The following is a 14882-nucleotide window of genomic DNA, read 5'->3' as shown; positions in this document are numbered from 1 at the left end:
ATTATCGCTTACGCTCATTATAGAGTAAAACATTGGGAAAATTAAATTGTTCGCCGGCTAAATCAATCAGTGAGTGATATGAATTGTATTCCAGGTTGGTCGCACCTTCATATTTGACGTTTTATTGAGCTTAGGTAATTGGATTTCGGGAGACAATAACGACTCCATCATTATTGATCAACCGTGGCGTCCCCAAGCGTGCAGTTAACATTCACGAACTCATAATAACGGGATTTGGCTCGGGTCCGTGCCTAACAGGTGTGTTTAATTTACGAGCAAATGTAATTTGAATTATTGTATGTAGGACTAACATCAAGCACGCAGGGGGTGGTGGAGTGAGTGTCCTTCTATTACGCCACAAAGGCGATCCTGAATGGATAATTTGGCGTATTGGCAAAAGGGTTAGTTCATTTTCTGTATTGTCTCCAGGGGTGAAACGTCTGACACTGGCTAGCGCTAATATAAAATTATAAAAAATCGTTAAAATCGATATGGTGATCATCGAGGATAAAATAAAAGGTACACCTTTTAAAATGCTTCCACAAAGGTAACATTACATTTTTACATGTGTTGTTTCTTACGTGCAGACGTGCCATAACAAACATGATAAATTGTTTTGAAAATGTACACCTATCATTATAAACTCTTATTGTTTGTATTTTATATTTAAAAAAGTGAACTATATAAGCATTAATTATTGCTCCAACCTTGTTAAAAATTCAGATTAAAAGCTTTCATTCAGTTTTACCGTTTAGCCAGCGTAGTAAACTAATTCTATTCTTCTTATTTCGAACAAATTAAACCGTTTAACTTAAAACACTATATAAGGGTTCTGACCCACGAGACTCTATTATTCAGTAAAGACTGGTCGATCGCATAGAAGATACTAATAGATTTTTGTATATGTATTATTTATTGTTTTTTATTTACATAAACTGTACATCTAGTGATTTATAAGAAAAGTTTTTAATGTCGTAAATATTTTGTTTTCATATATTCTGTATTAACTGATTCATTTTCCTTTAACACGATTACATAAAGTACCATAAATAATTGTTTCAAAATAATATATACACACACGCGCGCGCGCACACACACACACACACACACACACACACACACACACACACACACACACACACACATTTGCTACTTTAATTTGGCACAAAATTTTGACTATGTTGTTTCCGATAAATCAACTTTTAATTTATTTGAAAAAATGAATAAAAAAAGGTAAATAAAAAATAAAAACAGACAAATTGATAAATAGATATACAAATATTTAAAGGAGGCTAAAAGAATGCGAGTGAGAATGGTGAGGATGATAGTTTGAATAGTAAGAGGGTGAAAGTGAGAGAACATTATTATTTAAAATAACACATTTTTCTGTATTATTATTTAAGAGGACGTCGGTGGCCTCAACGGATTAGGCGTCATTAATGTAAAGTAAAGATCCCGGGTTCGAATCCAGTGGGCGCTCATTCGAATCTGACATACTTACAAATGGGCATCTTTTTTTTTTCAAAAACACCGGCAGCCTGAGGCCTGACCTCTGCTATTGTGTAACCTTATAGGAAATACATTAATATGTTGTAGCGAATTTTAGAGTCAGGAGATGGGGAGCAAGGTCGGGTTCGGGGTTCTGAAAAAGTTCCTCCAGTAGGGAAACAAGATTTTTATTTTCACAAGGTTACCCTTTTACATTCGTGAATATATGGTCAAACCAAATGAATAACTCTCCGGAGATAGGGGGGGCGAGCAAAGAAAAGGAAGCCTTCCTACCTTGCCCGAGGTGGTCCAGTGTCCTCTGCTAGTCCCGTCCGGGTAACTTCCTCCTTTTTCTTCTCTGTTCTTTTCCTCGGTAATCCGTGCTTTTTCCTTTTCTCTGTCCGAGCGTCCAGTCACCTTCCGGCTAGGGAAACGAAATTCCCCCTCTCTCCGCCTTTTCCGGATATACCTTCCTTCCCCCACTCCCGGTGGATGCGGACGCCCTCCATGGGCAGAACCCATGGGGGGGGGATAAGTGAGATAGGGGCGGTGATGAGGCCCTGGATAGGGCCGTCTGTGGTGGTTCCTCTGGGTCACCACAATGTATTAATATTTTTTTTATTTTATAAACCAGACGTATAAGATACTACGTTTTTCTAGCATTTCTAATGTCCTTTACATTTCCTTGAGTCCTCCTTTTCTTGAGTTGTACTTTTCATATCTGATCCATATTTAATTTAATATTATCAGTTAAATTGCCTTAGATATTCTCAAAAATGTGCTACACACACACCCACACACATTTGTCATTTAAAATTTGCAAAAATAAAACCTTAATATGTTGGTGCAATGTCTCCGGTAATCGGTGCATTGATTACAATTTAAAAAAACAGATGTTATTTGAAATTTGAAAAAACTTCTTATAAGTTATAATGAGGTAGCTGTTGTAACAATTATACTACAATCTGTATATTGGTGCCAAAAAGCGGTTCGTATTTACCAAAACTTGGTGGAGATATCCACTTGATCGATCGAACCGATATGTTTTGAGTCAGATTAATACTTTTTTGTCACTTCCCCTGTCTCAGACCGTCCAGGTTCGTAACACATTGCATGACACGATTCAAACACACAGTAGTTGGATAAAAAATGGCTAGCACGTTTGATATATGATCTTCCGTGAGAGTGACTAATAACTAATCGAATGAAAAATTGTTTGTCCCTGTTTCACCATTAACTCAGGTTAACAAACTCTATTATCAACCATCACTTCTGTATATTTAAGTAATTGCTTTATTCACTATTCCATATTTTATCAATTATAGACACTCCTGTAAAAACGGTTTCGTATAAGTCAATAACTAAATATTGTTTAAATTATTTATAAATTTTGAGGAATAATAGAGAGGAAAACTGTAATGTATAATAACTCCGGAAAACGGAAACCAAGGGAAATATTTGGTAAATATAACATCTTACTATTTACTTACAAGAGATTTTTAGGATGCCTTTCATTTTACCAGGATATAATGTTTTATTAAAAACAACCCCAACTGGCTAACAGGCTATTCAAGAAGCAAATTTTTTATACAACAACTCCCATCTCTGCACTAAATTAAATGTTAAACAATGATGTTTATCACCCGTTTTGTTTACACATTTGGTAATTGTATACGAAGCTTCGTTTTTTCCTTCCCATTTAAATTCGTTGGCATTTTTCTTTTTACCATTTAAACATTCCTCTATCTGGCTAATGATCTTCTGGTAAATGTCGTTTTTTAATGAAGTACAGGAAAATTTTCTTTTCCTTTTTTTCAGAATATTTCTCTTTACGTATCATGACCTACCTTGTACAAGAACAGCATTCCTTGTCACCATACCGTTTTCCTAGCTATTGCTGGACTAGGTGTTTTTTTTTTTTTTTTTTTTTTTTTTTTTTTTTTTTTTTTTTTTTTTTTTTGAGGGGCGCGAACCACCAAGGGTCATGTATCTTTTAAGAGAATCCCCCTGCGGGAGGAAGATCGAGGAACCAGCACACCAGAAGGGCGCACCCACACATCAATGCCCCAGCATGCACAACCCCACAACCCACCCCCAGCCACAGGGAGTCCCATGTTACACATTGCTCTTTATATTTTGTTGATTAGATTAGCTTCATTTAAAAAGTGAAACAGCTTTGTAAGTGTATCTTGATCATCCCCTAAAAGTTCAGGTAGTGTATTTNTTGCCCCGTAGTCTAGACGCGATCGCACAAGAGTTCTGTATAAACATGTAAGCCCCTTGCGATCAGCACCCCACGAACATGAGCTTACAGTCTTCATGACATTCAGTGCTTGGGAACACTTGGATTTCAGAGTTTTGAGGTGAGCAGCCCAGTTTAAATTCTTATCAAAGATAACTCCAAGATAGGGGACTCGATCTACGAATTTGATTGGGTTATTTGAAATATACAAAACTGGAAAACTACTAGGTCGTCTTTTTGAGAATAGAATTCCTGCTGACTTTTCAATAGAGACAGTAAAGCCAGTTTTGCATAGCCACTGATGAACATCATTTAAACTAGTTTGCATGTCCTCTTGTAGCATTGTTATATTTTTTCCCTGACAGTACAATACCAGATCATCTGCATACAGCATTGCTCTACACGGCAATCGTATATGCTTAAGTACCTCATTAAAGGTTAAGCAGAAAAGTGTAGCACTAAGCACACTGCCCTGTGGTACTCCATTTTAGGGTATTTTTTATATGTGTATATTCCATATGGTTCTATGACTAGCACTATGGCTTGATAGTGATACAGCCATATGGTGCTTATAATTAGGCCTCTTTGCGCCCATAACCGTACCATTTCCCTTCATTGAGCCATCCGTATACCCTAAACCAGTTCCAGGTTTATAAAGTCTAATATGTATACTGACAAGTTAGTCACGTCAACGAAACTTAAATGGATTAGTTAAACTTTTACAGTTTAAACCCATTATTTGCTCTTATAATTATTCATCAATTAAACGTCATTTCATTAAAACTTATGGGTTCGGCAATTGTGAATTGCATTTATTTGCTAGTAATGGAATTACTCGGCGAGAACGTTTCTTACCTGCGGATCGATTCTCGGTGACAAAAGTGTGCATTTCTAAAGAAAAAATGTATTTTTTTCTTCTTTTCAAACGGGATAGGACTGTCGTGAAGAAGAATAAATGCATGCATATACAATTTATCTGCATAATTTATGAAAAGTGTGAGCCCTCGGTGAAGAAATGCGAAACATGACCGCTTTTTATGTGGAGTCGGTTGCACACTACCCTTGTAAGTCTATATTTTCAATTTTTTAACAAAATTCACAGCGAACTTTACAAGGAAAATAAAGTAGGTCGGGAAATTATTTTTGACATAGACAACGACAAAATTCTAATTGAAGAATTCTCTGAAAATTCAGAGATAGTGTTTTACAGAAAAAGCTTCAACTTAGTTATCAGGACAAAATTCTGTAGATTTATAGTAACAACAAAAAAACTACAATCCTTTGTCTTAATAATAAACGGACGTCTTGCAAAACTGTTGAATATTAAAATTAAATTCAATTTACGTCGCTCTGTCGCGTAAGGCATTTCAATGAAATGATAAGAATTTTTTAAATAAAAGATAAATCACGTGCTATCTCAAGGGATCTCGCATCTTCCATTGACGACTCTGTTATATTAAAACCATAAAAAACAACACTCCATCACGTTACTGTCAACAAGATTATATCCGTAGTAAATTATTTAAAGGTGAAAATACTAGTAAATATTTTATTATTCAATATTTCAACAGGCACTAAAATCATGTATTGTTTATTTATTCTGATATCGTAATAAACTCGCATAGTATATGTAACATGTATGTATATGTTGAAGTCGTTTAAAATCTTTTTCATAATTTATGTCATTAACCAAATACAATATAGATAACATACATATATCATTACATTACATTCCACACATCAAATACTTTTCACATAGTCTAATTTTCCAACAATTTAGCTTTCCTTTTCCTATTTATTCCCTTTCTATATAATCCTGAAAGGATAATCTGGCCGAACTATTACCAACACATTGTTTCCCTTTTGTCGGCTTATTTCACTTCAAAGAAGCCGACACCTTACACAAAATTGTCTTTTATATACCGACTTCCTTCCCCACCCCTTCAAAACCAAACATATATAAACATAAAACAGCAAAATCTCACTGGCACTCTCAACACGACACGCAAGGATGGCACAATTACACAGAAGACAAACACTTTGAGTGAGTAGAAATACTTTGTTTGAATATAAAATATATTTTGCATTATATAAATTCACTTTTCCACATCCTAAATGTAAACATTGTTTGTAAATCCCAGGCCCTGAAGATGATCTCAATAAAAGATCGAAACCTTGGCACGATAAAGAAAATGTTTTTTTGAAACCTACATCACACCCGACCGCATCTCACGATATCTGAATAACTGTAATATTTAAATTAGCTGAATTGCTTATTGTATTATGAATGATTGTGAATAATCCACATAAAAGAAATAGCTGATCTTGATTAAATCTAATTGTAATTATTACAATAACTAAACAATGAACAAATAGTTTGATGGTTATTCTGATTGATATATTTTTGCAGTTCCACCGGAAGTAAGGTTGGTGGGTGCTCCGACGACCGACCTTGAGGAAAACCGTGACAACGTTGTGTTACGATGTGTGACCGACGCCAATCCTCCGGCGTCCGTTGTTTGGAGGAAAGTCGGTCGCCAGGACGTGTCCAGCTTGGAGGAGAGCCTCCAGTTTCGACCCGTTACCAGGAAAGATTCAGGAACGTACACATGTCAGGCGAGGAACAGCCTTGGCCCTAGCGAGCCGCTTACTGTGAACATAGACGTCAAATGTGAGTACAAGTTTTTATTTTTTATTCAAAGACACACAAAAACTGTTTTAATATTTTTATTTGGAACAAAATAAGCTAAAAGAGATTTTAAAATTTGGAATTTTGTAAAGCGGCATTGCCAAAGAATACACAATTTACGTTTACAGTATTCTAAAAACAAAAATGCACTATCTTTCCTCCATTTTAAATTAGGTAAACATCTTGTAAAGATACGAGATCTCGTACGAAACGTGATCTGTTATGTATAACCAAAACCTGTCAAAACAGGGATAAAATATAATTATTGAAAACTGTAATACTAGTCTTTTTGATAAGATTGCAATCTTTTATTAAATCTACAAATAAAAGTTTTTTAAAAACTTTATTAAAGCTGTACTTAAGCCCAACATGTTCTATTGCCATTTATCAATCCAGGACTAAACAACTTATCATGAAAAACACGTGCGGTTATAAGGGGAGGCAATTAAGAAAGAAGTCTTTTTTTTTCTTCAGAAGCCTTTAAAAAAAATAAACAAATGTTCACCAAGTCCAACCAATCAATAAATGGGGCTGTTATAAAATATTTTTTATTATCGTAACGTTTATGAAGTTTGCGGAGAAAGTTACCAATCAATTTTGCTTGTCTTCCTACTTTTATACTGGACGCCATGCAAAGATGACGAAATCTCCACGCCGTCTGACCTAGTTATAGACAAAATATGATAGCTAAAGACCAAATTACAGTAAAGATTAAACGAACAGTTGCTTTTAATTGCTTAATGATTTCTATAATTGTGCGAAATATTTGAGTAATTGTTTTAATTAGCCGTATAAATTGCATGGCCTCTCTCTTTTTAAAGACGTACCCACGCACGCGCGCGCGTATATGTTATGTATATACAGGGTGTCCCAGTTCCTTCTGACGAAACTAAGGGAATCGATTCGACTCTTCGTTTGGAGCAAAAAATGCTCAGGAGAAAATTTTCGGAAAGTTCTCTATTTTGAAGATATTCTACAATTTAGGTTTTTTCAACTTTTCACTTCCTTACCACATAAAAACGCTTACAACTTCCAAAATGTTGAGACTACAACAAATACAATTACAGCATTTCAAAGAACGTTAAGTTTGCTGTAAGGTACTTCTTTGCATTAATCTGAATGACATAAAATGTTAGCTAATATCAGTTGGAACATGTCAAAATTACAAAATTTAAAATTTTGGTCATGATTGCACGTTCTACTGAGGTAACAAAAAAATACCTACAACTTGTCAAATTTTACAAAAACTTCTTCATCTAATATGGTTTACGTTGATATATCCAGGTTTTTAAATAACGTTCTAGTAGAGTTGAAAAATAACAATTGAATGTTCGAAAACGAGAGCTAAGATAAATTGGATGGGAGGGGGGTATTTTGACATTTTCCGACTGATATTGGCTAACATTTTATGTCATTCAGATTATTGCAAAGGAGTATCTTACAGCAAATTTAGCGTTCTTTCAAATGGTGTAATTGGATTTATTGTAGTCTCAACATTTTGGAAGTTGTTAGCGTTTTTATGTGATAAGGTAGTGAAAAATTGAAAAACCTAAATTGACGAATATCTTCAAAATAGAGAACTTTCCGAAAATTTTCTCATGAGCATTTTTTGCTCCAAATGAAGAGTAGAATCGATTTCCTTAGTTTCGTCAGAAGGAACTGGGACACCCTGTATAAGTTAACTTTCTCTTAATTAATGTATATTCTTCTTAAAATTGTAAAACACTATAGTTCGAACATATTTTTTCTCTGATGTCTAGAAAGTAATACGTCTGAAAGAACGGAACAAAATAAAATAAGAACGTTACTGGCTTTCAGTTCCAGAACAGCCCTCTAACCCTTCCATGGCTTGTATTTTCTTCTCTCGAAATCCCCTTCCTGGAAAATAATGAACTTGCTACCATCATTATCCGCGATTTGAGATTTACTCGAATACTTAAATTGGTCGCGGAAGGCGTAATACGGAAAACAAGGCGAAAAGCAACCTTCCGAACCTTTCTGAACTATGTCATTACGAAAAAGATTTTGACATTATCGAGGTTTGTGAGTTAATCCCAACATAAAACGAACAGTGTGTAATATGTCGCGCATCTGGATAAGTAGCGTTTGACCTACTAAATATTATTCGATATGAATTACTATTCAAATAAAAAAATAAAATAAATCCATGCATTCCTTCAGTTTTACGCCAAGCATACTGAAAACTGTCAAATAAAAAATTGTTAAAGCAAAGATTGAAATTTATTTTTCTCTAAATATTGCCACTGTAATATAGGTTTGTTACTTTAAACTGTCAATAAAACACGTAATAAAAGTTATATCAGTGTCTTGCAGGAGTGTGATGCGTAGAATAAGAAGTAAGGAAAATATGGAAGGGTGAGGTAATGCATTGTTCCCAGGCAGAGTTACGAATGTCTTTTAAAATCCACTAGGGAAACGAGGTTGCATATGAACCATAAACGAGTCAAAATATTTATTGCATATGAACCATAAACGAGTCAAAATATTTATTGCATATGAACCATAAACGAGTCAAAATATTTAACTAAATTACTCGAAGATCTATTGATGCTAGTAATCATCGGTGCACCGTACTTTTTTATCTCGCTTCAAAAATGGAAAGAATAATAATAATGCAAAATGTTGTTCATCATCATATATGAATATTATGTGACATGTATAAGAAAACTCAATTACGAGAACACGCACGCACACATATTATTTACTTATATATGAGAGGACTTTGATAAGAACATGAGGACATATGCCCATAACAATTTCACTCCCAAGAACCTATGGGGTGGGCATTTCTATGGAAGGTCAGCCAAACTTGATCTTCAACAAGGTTCCTTAACAGGTGGGCGATACATTGAAGAAGTGTTATCAGAATACGTCGTTCGTTATATGCCACTAATTGGCGACGGTTTTATTTTTATGCATAACACTGCTAGGATCGTTGGCGACTACTTGGAAAGGACTTCAATGCCATGTTTGGTCTGGCCAGCATGTAGTCCCGACAAAACTCTATCGAACACCTTTGGGTCGAGCTGTCAACGATGGTAATAGTCGTTTGGAGGAGTATGAAAATATTGCACAGCACTACATTCAAAATGTCATAAAATCGATGCTATGTCGAATGCAATCGGTGGTCAACGCAAACGGCGGAAACACTTCATACTGAATTGAATATTTTCTTCATTGTTTCCATAGTAACATTTTTGGTTAAATATTTTACTCAGTTACGGATTTATTTCAACGATTGAAAGTATTTACTAAAAACAAGGAAGGCCAATTTTTGGCTCTCAAGATATTTTAATGGAAAAAAATTCAATTTTGATTTCGCCCTAATTTTGGGCGCTACCTGCGACTGTAGATTGATAATAATCTAACGGGGAATCCCCATACACAACTAAAAAGCAGCTACAAAAGCTACAAATTACATACACTCCTCACTAGCAAACTCACAATTTAAAAGACTCTCCTTGGACCAATATGGACATACGAACTTAAAATTGACGATCGACGAAAATATCGAACCTTACAAAATCTAATCCATGCACTCAATAATCTACATCCTAATTTGCATTTGAAAATATTAAATTCTGATACCTGATACTTCTCCAACAATTTACACCTTCAACCCAGACCACTAGTCCAATAGCTTTCTTGTCCCAACATTCTTGGAAATCTCACACGTCATGAAGCTGTTATGGCCGAGATATGTTAAAAGATTGATTGGCTGAATGTGAGAGCGTGGCACTACTGGGTGGCTTCTGTTACTGCTTGATATTCATTATGACAATTATCACATTTTCGCGTACTAAAATTCGCAGTTGATTCAATATTTAGTTCAATTCATAAAAAATTCAACAAATGATGATGGAATGGTATCTTTTCTTTCAATACACGTACCTACAGAAATAAAAAAAAAATTCTTTGATCATATTGTTTCATCAAAAGCACTAAACGTTTATATGGGCTATTTTTGAATTCTGCATTTTCATAATCAAAGATATTACATTTTATTATAATACAATATATCAAATACATTATGGTATATAAATTACACATACGTTTCCAAGACCATCTTATTGTCTCTTTTTACTGTTTGGTTGAAAAACCGTTGCTTTTAAATTATTTTACTAATTGCTTTAATTCATTTGGGGGAAAAGTACTTATAATGTTAATTTTGATTGCGTGTACCATGCATTCCCGCCAACGCCGTGGGGCTAATCGTACAACATGAAAAGCTAACACATCATTATCACATCCTTTTTTAAATTCTGGCGAGGCCATTTAGTTTCAAGTTTGGCACGTTATTCATATAATTTAACGACTATAATGTAATTGTAAAATAGTTAGCAATATTCTTTCAAAACACACTGAAGAACTTTCAATTAATTAAGGTTGAAAGATATTAGTTGGTCAAGCGGATTACGAAAACTAGTGAATTTAACACTGAAGAACGTTTATCTAACAATAAAAACCGCAAAAACAATTCGAAAACTTTGTGATTCGAAACCGAAATATAATATCAATCAAATAAAATAATAACGTGTGTGTGTGTGTGTGTTTTTGTGTAAGTGCGATTGTGACACATAGCCAGAGTGGAAACTTGAATAACAAATTTTAGTTTCATAACGTAAAACTATCTTTATTAAGACTTCTATATGTAATTCAGTATTTGCACAATGCAAAATCGTTCTCTAAAATCCGTGTTACTTTCGATTTATCAAGCCGGATCATTTTAGAGAAATCACAAAGCGTCTAAAAGATTATCAAAGAACGTCTTAGGCGTCTTGATGTATTACTTGGAATAAGAGATTGCCTACTAATTAGACCTCTTCGAAAGGGGAAAAATGAGCCGCGATTGTCTTCTGGAAAGAAGAAACAGGATGTTGGTTGATTAAAGAAGAGTATCATGTTTTTAAACTTGATAAACTCTATTAGGCCGTACCCGTATAAAATTCTGAAGGCAACAGCTTTACCGTCAGCAGCAAGCCCTAAGTGCAAAAGTCCTTAAAAGTTACAACGAAAGCAGAGTCCTTTTACCTCAATCGATCTTGATGTTCTTCGCATGATAGGGTCTTGTAATAATTAAATACTTCTCGCTTTAGCTGTTGTTAGAAAATGTACTAGTTTTTCAAAAGGTTGCGTGTAGGATTTGCAATACTTTAGCTCTACACGTTTTAATTAAGGTATAGGGAAAACGTTTCCCGACTCAAGAACTTTTGAAACGAGTAACCAGTTATTAAGACAGTCGTTTTTTACATGCGTGCCTGTTGATAACCGGTGGATAAAACTTTGTAGACAGCTAACCATGCTTAATTTTCAATAATTCTTTTTCGTATTTGATAATACATATGAGCCACATCAAATATTTCGCAGTATGATGAAAAAAAGAACTATAAATTTATAAAAAAAATTGTATGAGCATAGACATTAAACTATATTTGCTTTTGTATGTTAAACTTATAGCGTTGTTTTAAAATTACATTAATTTATTAATATCATGTTAATTATTAATTGATTTTGGCTTTCTTTGCTTCTAGATTAAATATGTAGGTTTTTGTATCCTTTGTCGTTTTCTTACACATGCTTAAAATTTAAAACGTTTTTATCTGTTTAATCATTCATTTATTTTTTATTCCACACTACAACTAATTCTTCATATTCACATAAACATTCAAAAAAATTTATGGCCCGATTTATTGTACAATTTTTATGTGGTTTTTTTACCAGGTTAAAAGTGAACATGGCACGATAATGAAACGTGATAAAGTCCCACTTTCTATTATTTTCAATAGAGTATTGGCGTCGAAATAAATGGATGGTTTGGTACTCAGTGTAACTTGAATCATAGGTTTGGTTGGAACTTTCAAATAGATTTTTGCTTAGAGAACGAGATTTACTGGAAAGAGAATCGTGTGGCAGAAGGCAAGTGCTTAAAAGAAGTTTTGGAAATTCAATGTTCCAACAAAGTGTCGTAGGGCACTTAAAACTTATTCCGATAAATCAATGTTCAATAGTGAAAGTGAGGAAGAGATGGAGTGCACCGGGTTTTTGCAACTAAGTCATAGCCGCAGAGTCAAGCAAATCATTGGCTATTATTCTAGAGGGGTTGAGAAAGCGGCACGTTAGGGGTGAGTTGGTTGTCGAGTTTGTGTTTCCATATAAAATCTCGTAATTTGTAAACGCCCTTTTCCTTTACATTTATCAACAGGGGAAAAAACTTTCTCCGCCAAGGCAACAGAAGTTTCCATCCCGTGGAGCAGTTATTTTTTCGCCCTCTCGTTTCCTCCAGTAACAAAGGGTCTCGCTTTGAGACGGTGAGTTTACAAGTTCTCGTTGTTTATTAAAAAAGGGAAACGCGGGCTGCCGGAGTTATTTCATCAGATGGAAATAACCCAAAGGCAAACTGATCGGAATTTAAAAGTGATTGGTTAACACTCCGAATCTCATCTGTTTGAGAATTAAGGAATAATTGATCTACGTTTGAAGCGGAGCCGACCAAGGTATAAATAATTTATCCCGGAAACGTTATTTGGAATACAAACCACGTCCGAACGAAGTTTTTCAATGGGCTGAGATCTAAGCAAGTAACAAAGCATGAATTAATTTATGTTGTCTTCCATAATATGAATCTAATTTTCCAACTTAGCGCTTTTCGAAAATCCATGATTCTTTTTAGGTGAAACGGTTTGGAATTTACCCATTTCATTGCAATAACAAAACCATTTTCGTGATTACACTAAGTAATTATGCACTTGCTATTTTTTCTAACGTCTAAACTTTTAATTTGTCTCTTCTGGTTGGAATACTCGGTGTACTTGGGTTCTAAACAACAGATGGCTCGATTTGAATGGCGGATTTACTCCTTCATACCTTCTCGATTCAGGCAAACTGTTATGCCTTTTCTTTCATTTAATCTTGAAATGACAGTGATCATCTTTCTAAGGTGAAGGAAAAATTTTTTGTATATCCCTGAAAAATGTTTTTATCTTACCTACTAATGAAAAATAACGTTTAACAAAATCTTTAACTGCGGGAACACACAACATACAAAGCTACAAGATGAATAAAATAATTGTCTACTTGCTATTAAATTTCAAAATTTATTTGAAAAACTGCAATTATTTTGAGATTTTACAATTATTTTTCAATGTAATGAATGCAATGAAATTAGCATATAAAATTCATCTATCAAGAATTGTTTTTATTCCAGTTGAACTGGACTTACATTCTACAGCTTCTGTTAATGAATTTAATACAGATAGGCATATTTTACCCCTTTAAATTGACGAAACAATTTTTTAGCGAATAACTAATTGCTAACATGCAATTAATGACATGCCAATTTAAAATCAACAAAGGTTTTCACATTAATTACCATTCATACTACACATTCATGAGACAATCCGGACAGTATGACTTTGCTGTTTCGAATTGTCAGGAATTAATCATAATTTTGTAACTACATGAACTATTATTAAACGATATGACTAGTTATTCGATCAATCATGAAGGAAACTTGGTAGTTCCTGTTCCTGAAATAATGTTTAAATAAGTTTAAAAAAAGGGGGGGGGCGTCGGTGGCCGCAACGGTTTAGGCATTGACACGGCGTTCATCACTGTATCACTGTAAGGTAGGTCCCGGGTTCGAATCCAGCGGCCAAGCTTACAAACCCGACATACTCACAAATGGGCTTTTTTTCAAAAACACCGGCACCCTGAGGGTTTATATGACCTCTGCTGTTGGGAACCCTCGTAAAAATAAATAAAAATTTAAAAAAAGTTAAAAAACGTTAAAAAGCTTGTAGGATTTTTGGAGGGTAAAAGGTCTTTTAGCGTACAATAATAAATTGGATGAGAGATCAGATCAACTTGGGCTTGTTGAAATTCGACCTCATTATCAACAACAATGCCCCATAGTGATCAATTCATGTTGCATCATATTTGGTAATGGTGCCCTCTGAATATTAAAATACGAAGCGAATCACAAGCATGAGCCAAACTAAGGACGTCGTGGGCAAAGTCAGTTACATGTGTAGGTGAATTTTCAATTACTAAATCTCTCTCTTGCCGTGGCTGGTTCTTAAATTAATGTTAACTTTGACACGTCTGACGGAGAAGGCTGAAGGGAGAAAATTGAAATGAGAACCAACCTCACTATTAAACTTCACCTGTACTTTTGCTTCACAACGTAACACAAACCGAAGCCCCGAACATGTCAATCACTGTCATATTTCATGCAACTCGCTTTTCGAGTGGTTGCGATTTCTTTTTTCAAAATCTTGAGTCAATAAAGTAGTATTAAGCAGTATCGATTCTGTCTTACCGAAGTGTTGACAATTATTATTCAAAAACATATATTCTACATTATAAACAAATTTCCTGTCATACGTCAATATAGTACGAGATTTGCGTATTTTTGTTCCAAAAAAAATTATTATCACAATGTCA

The 14882-nt window shown here is 34.5% G+C and overlaps 1 protein-coding gene across 1 annotated transcript in view; it reads left to right on the top strand.

The window, feature by feature from the left end:
* The window catches only part of LOC106665845 (hemicentin-2), a 117551-nt gene that overhangs the window by 40644 nt on the left and 62025 nt on the right, over nucleotides 1-14882 (top strand). The window contains exon 5 of the mRNA XM_024226243.1: nucleotides 6141-6401. Coding sequence (XP_024082011.1) covers nucleotides 6141-6401 — 261 coding nt within the window. The remainder of the gene's footprint in view (nucleotides 1-6140; nucleotides 6402-14882) is intronic.

The sequence above is a fragment of the Cimex lectularius genome, unplaced genomic scaffold (assembly GCF_000648675.2).
Source record: "Cimex lectularius strain Harlan isolate CLEC.00 unplaced genomic scaffold, Clec_2.1 scaffold54, whole genome shotgun sequence".
NCBI lineage: Eukaryota > Metazoa > Arthropoda > Insecta > Hemiptera > Cimicidae > Cimex > Cimex lectularius.
Note: the sequence above shows the minus strand (reverse complement) of the source record. Positions and strands in the feature narration are given on the sequence as shown.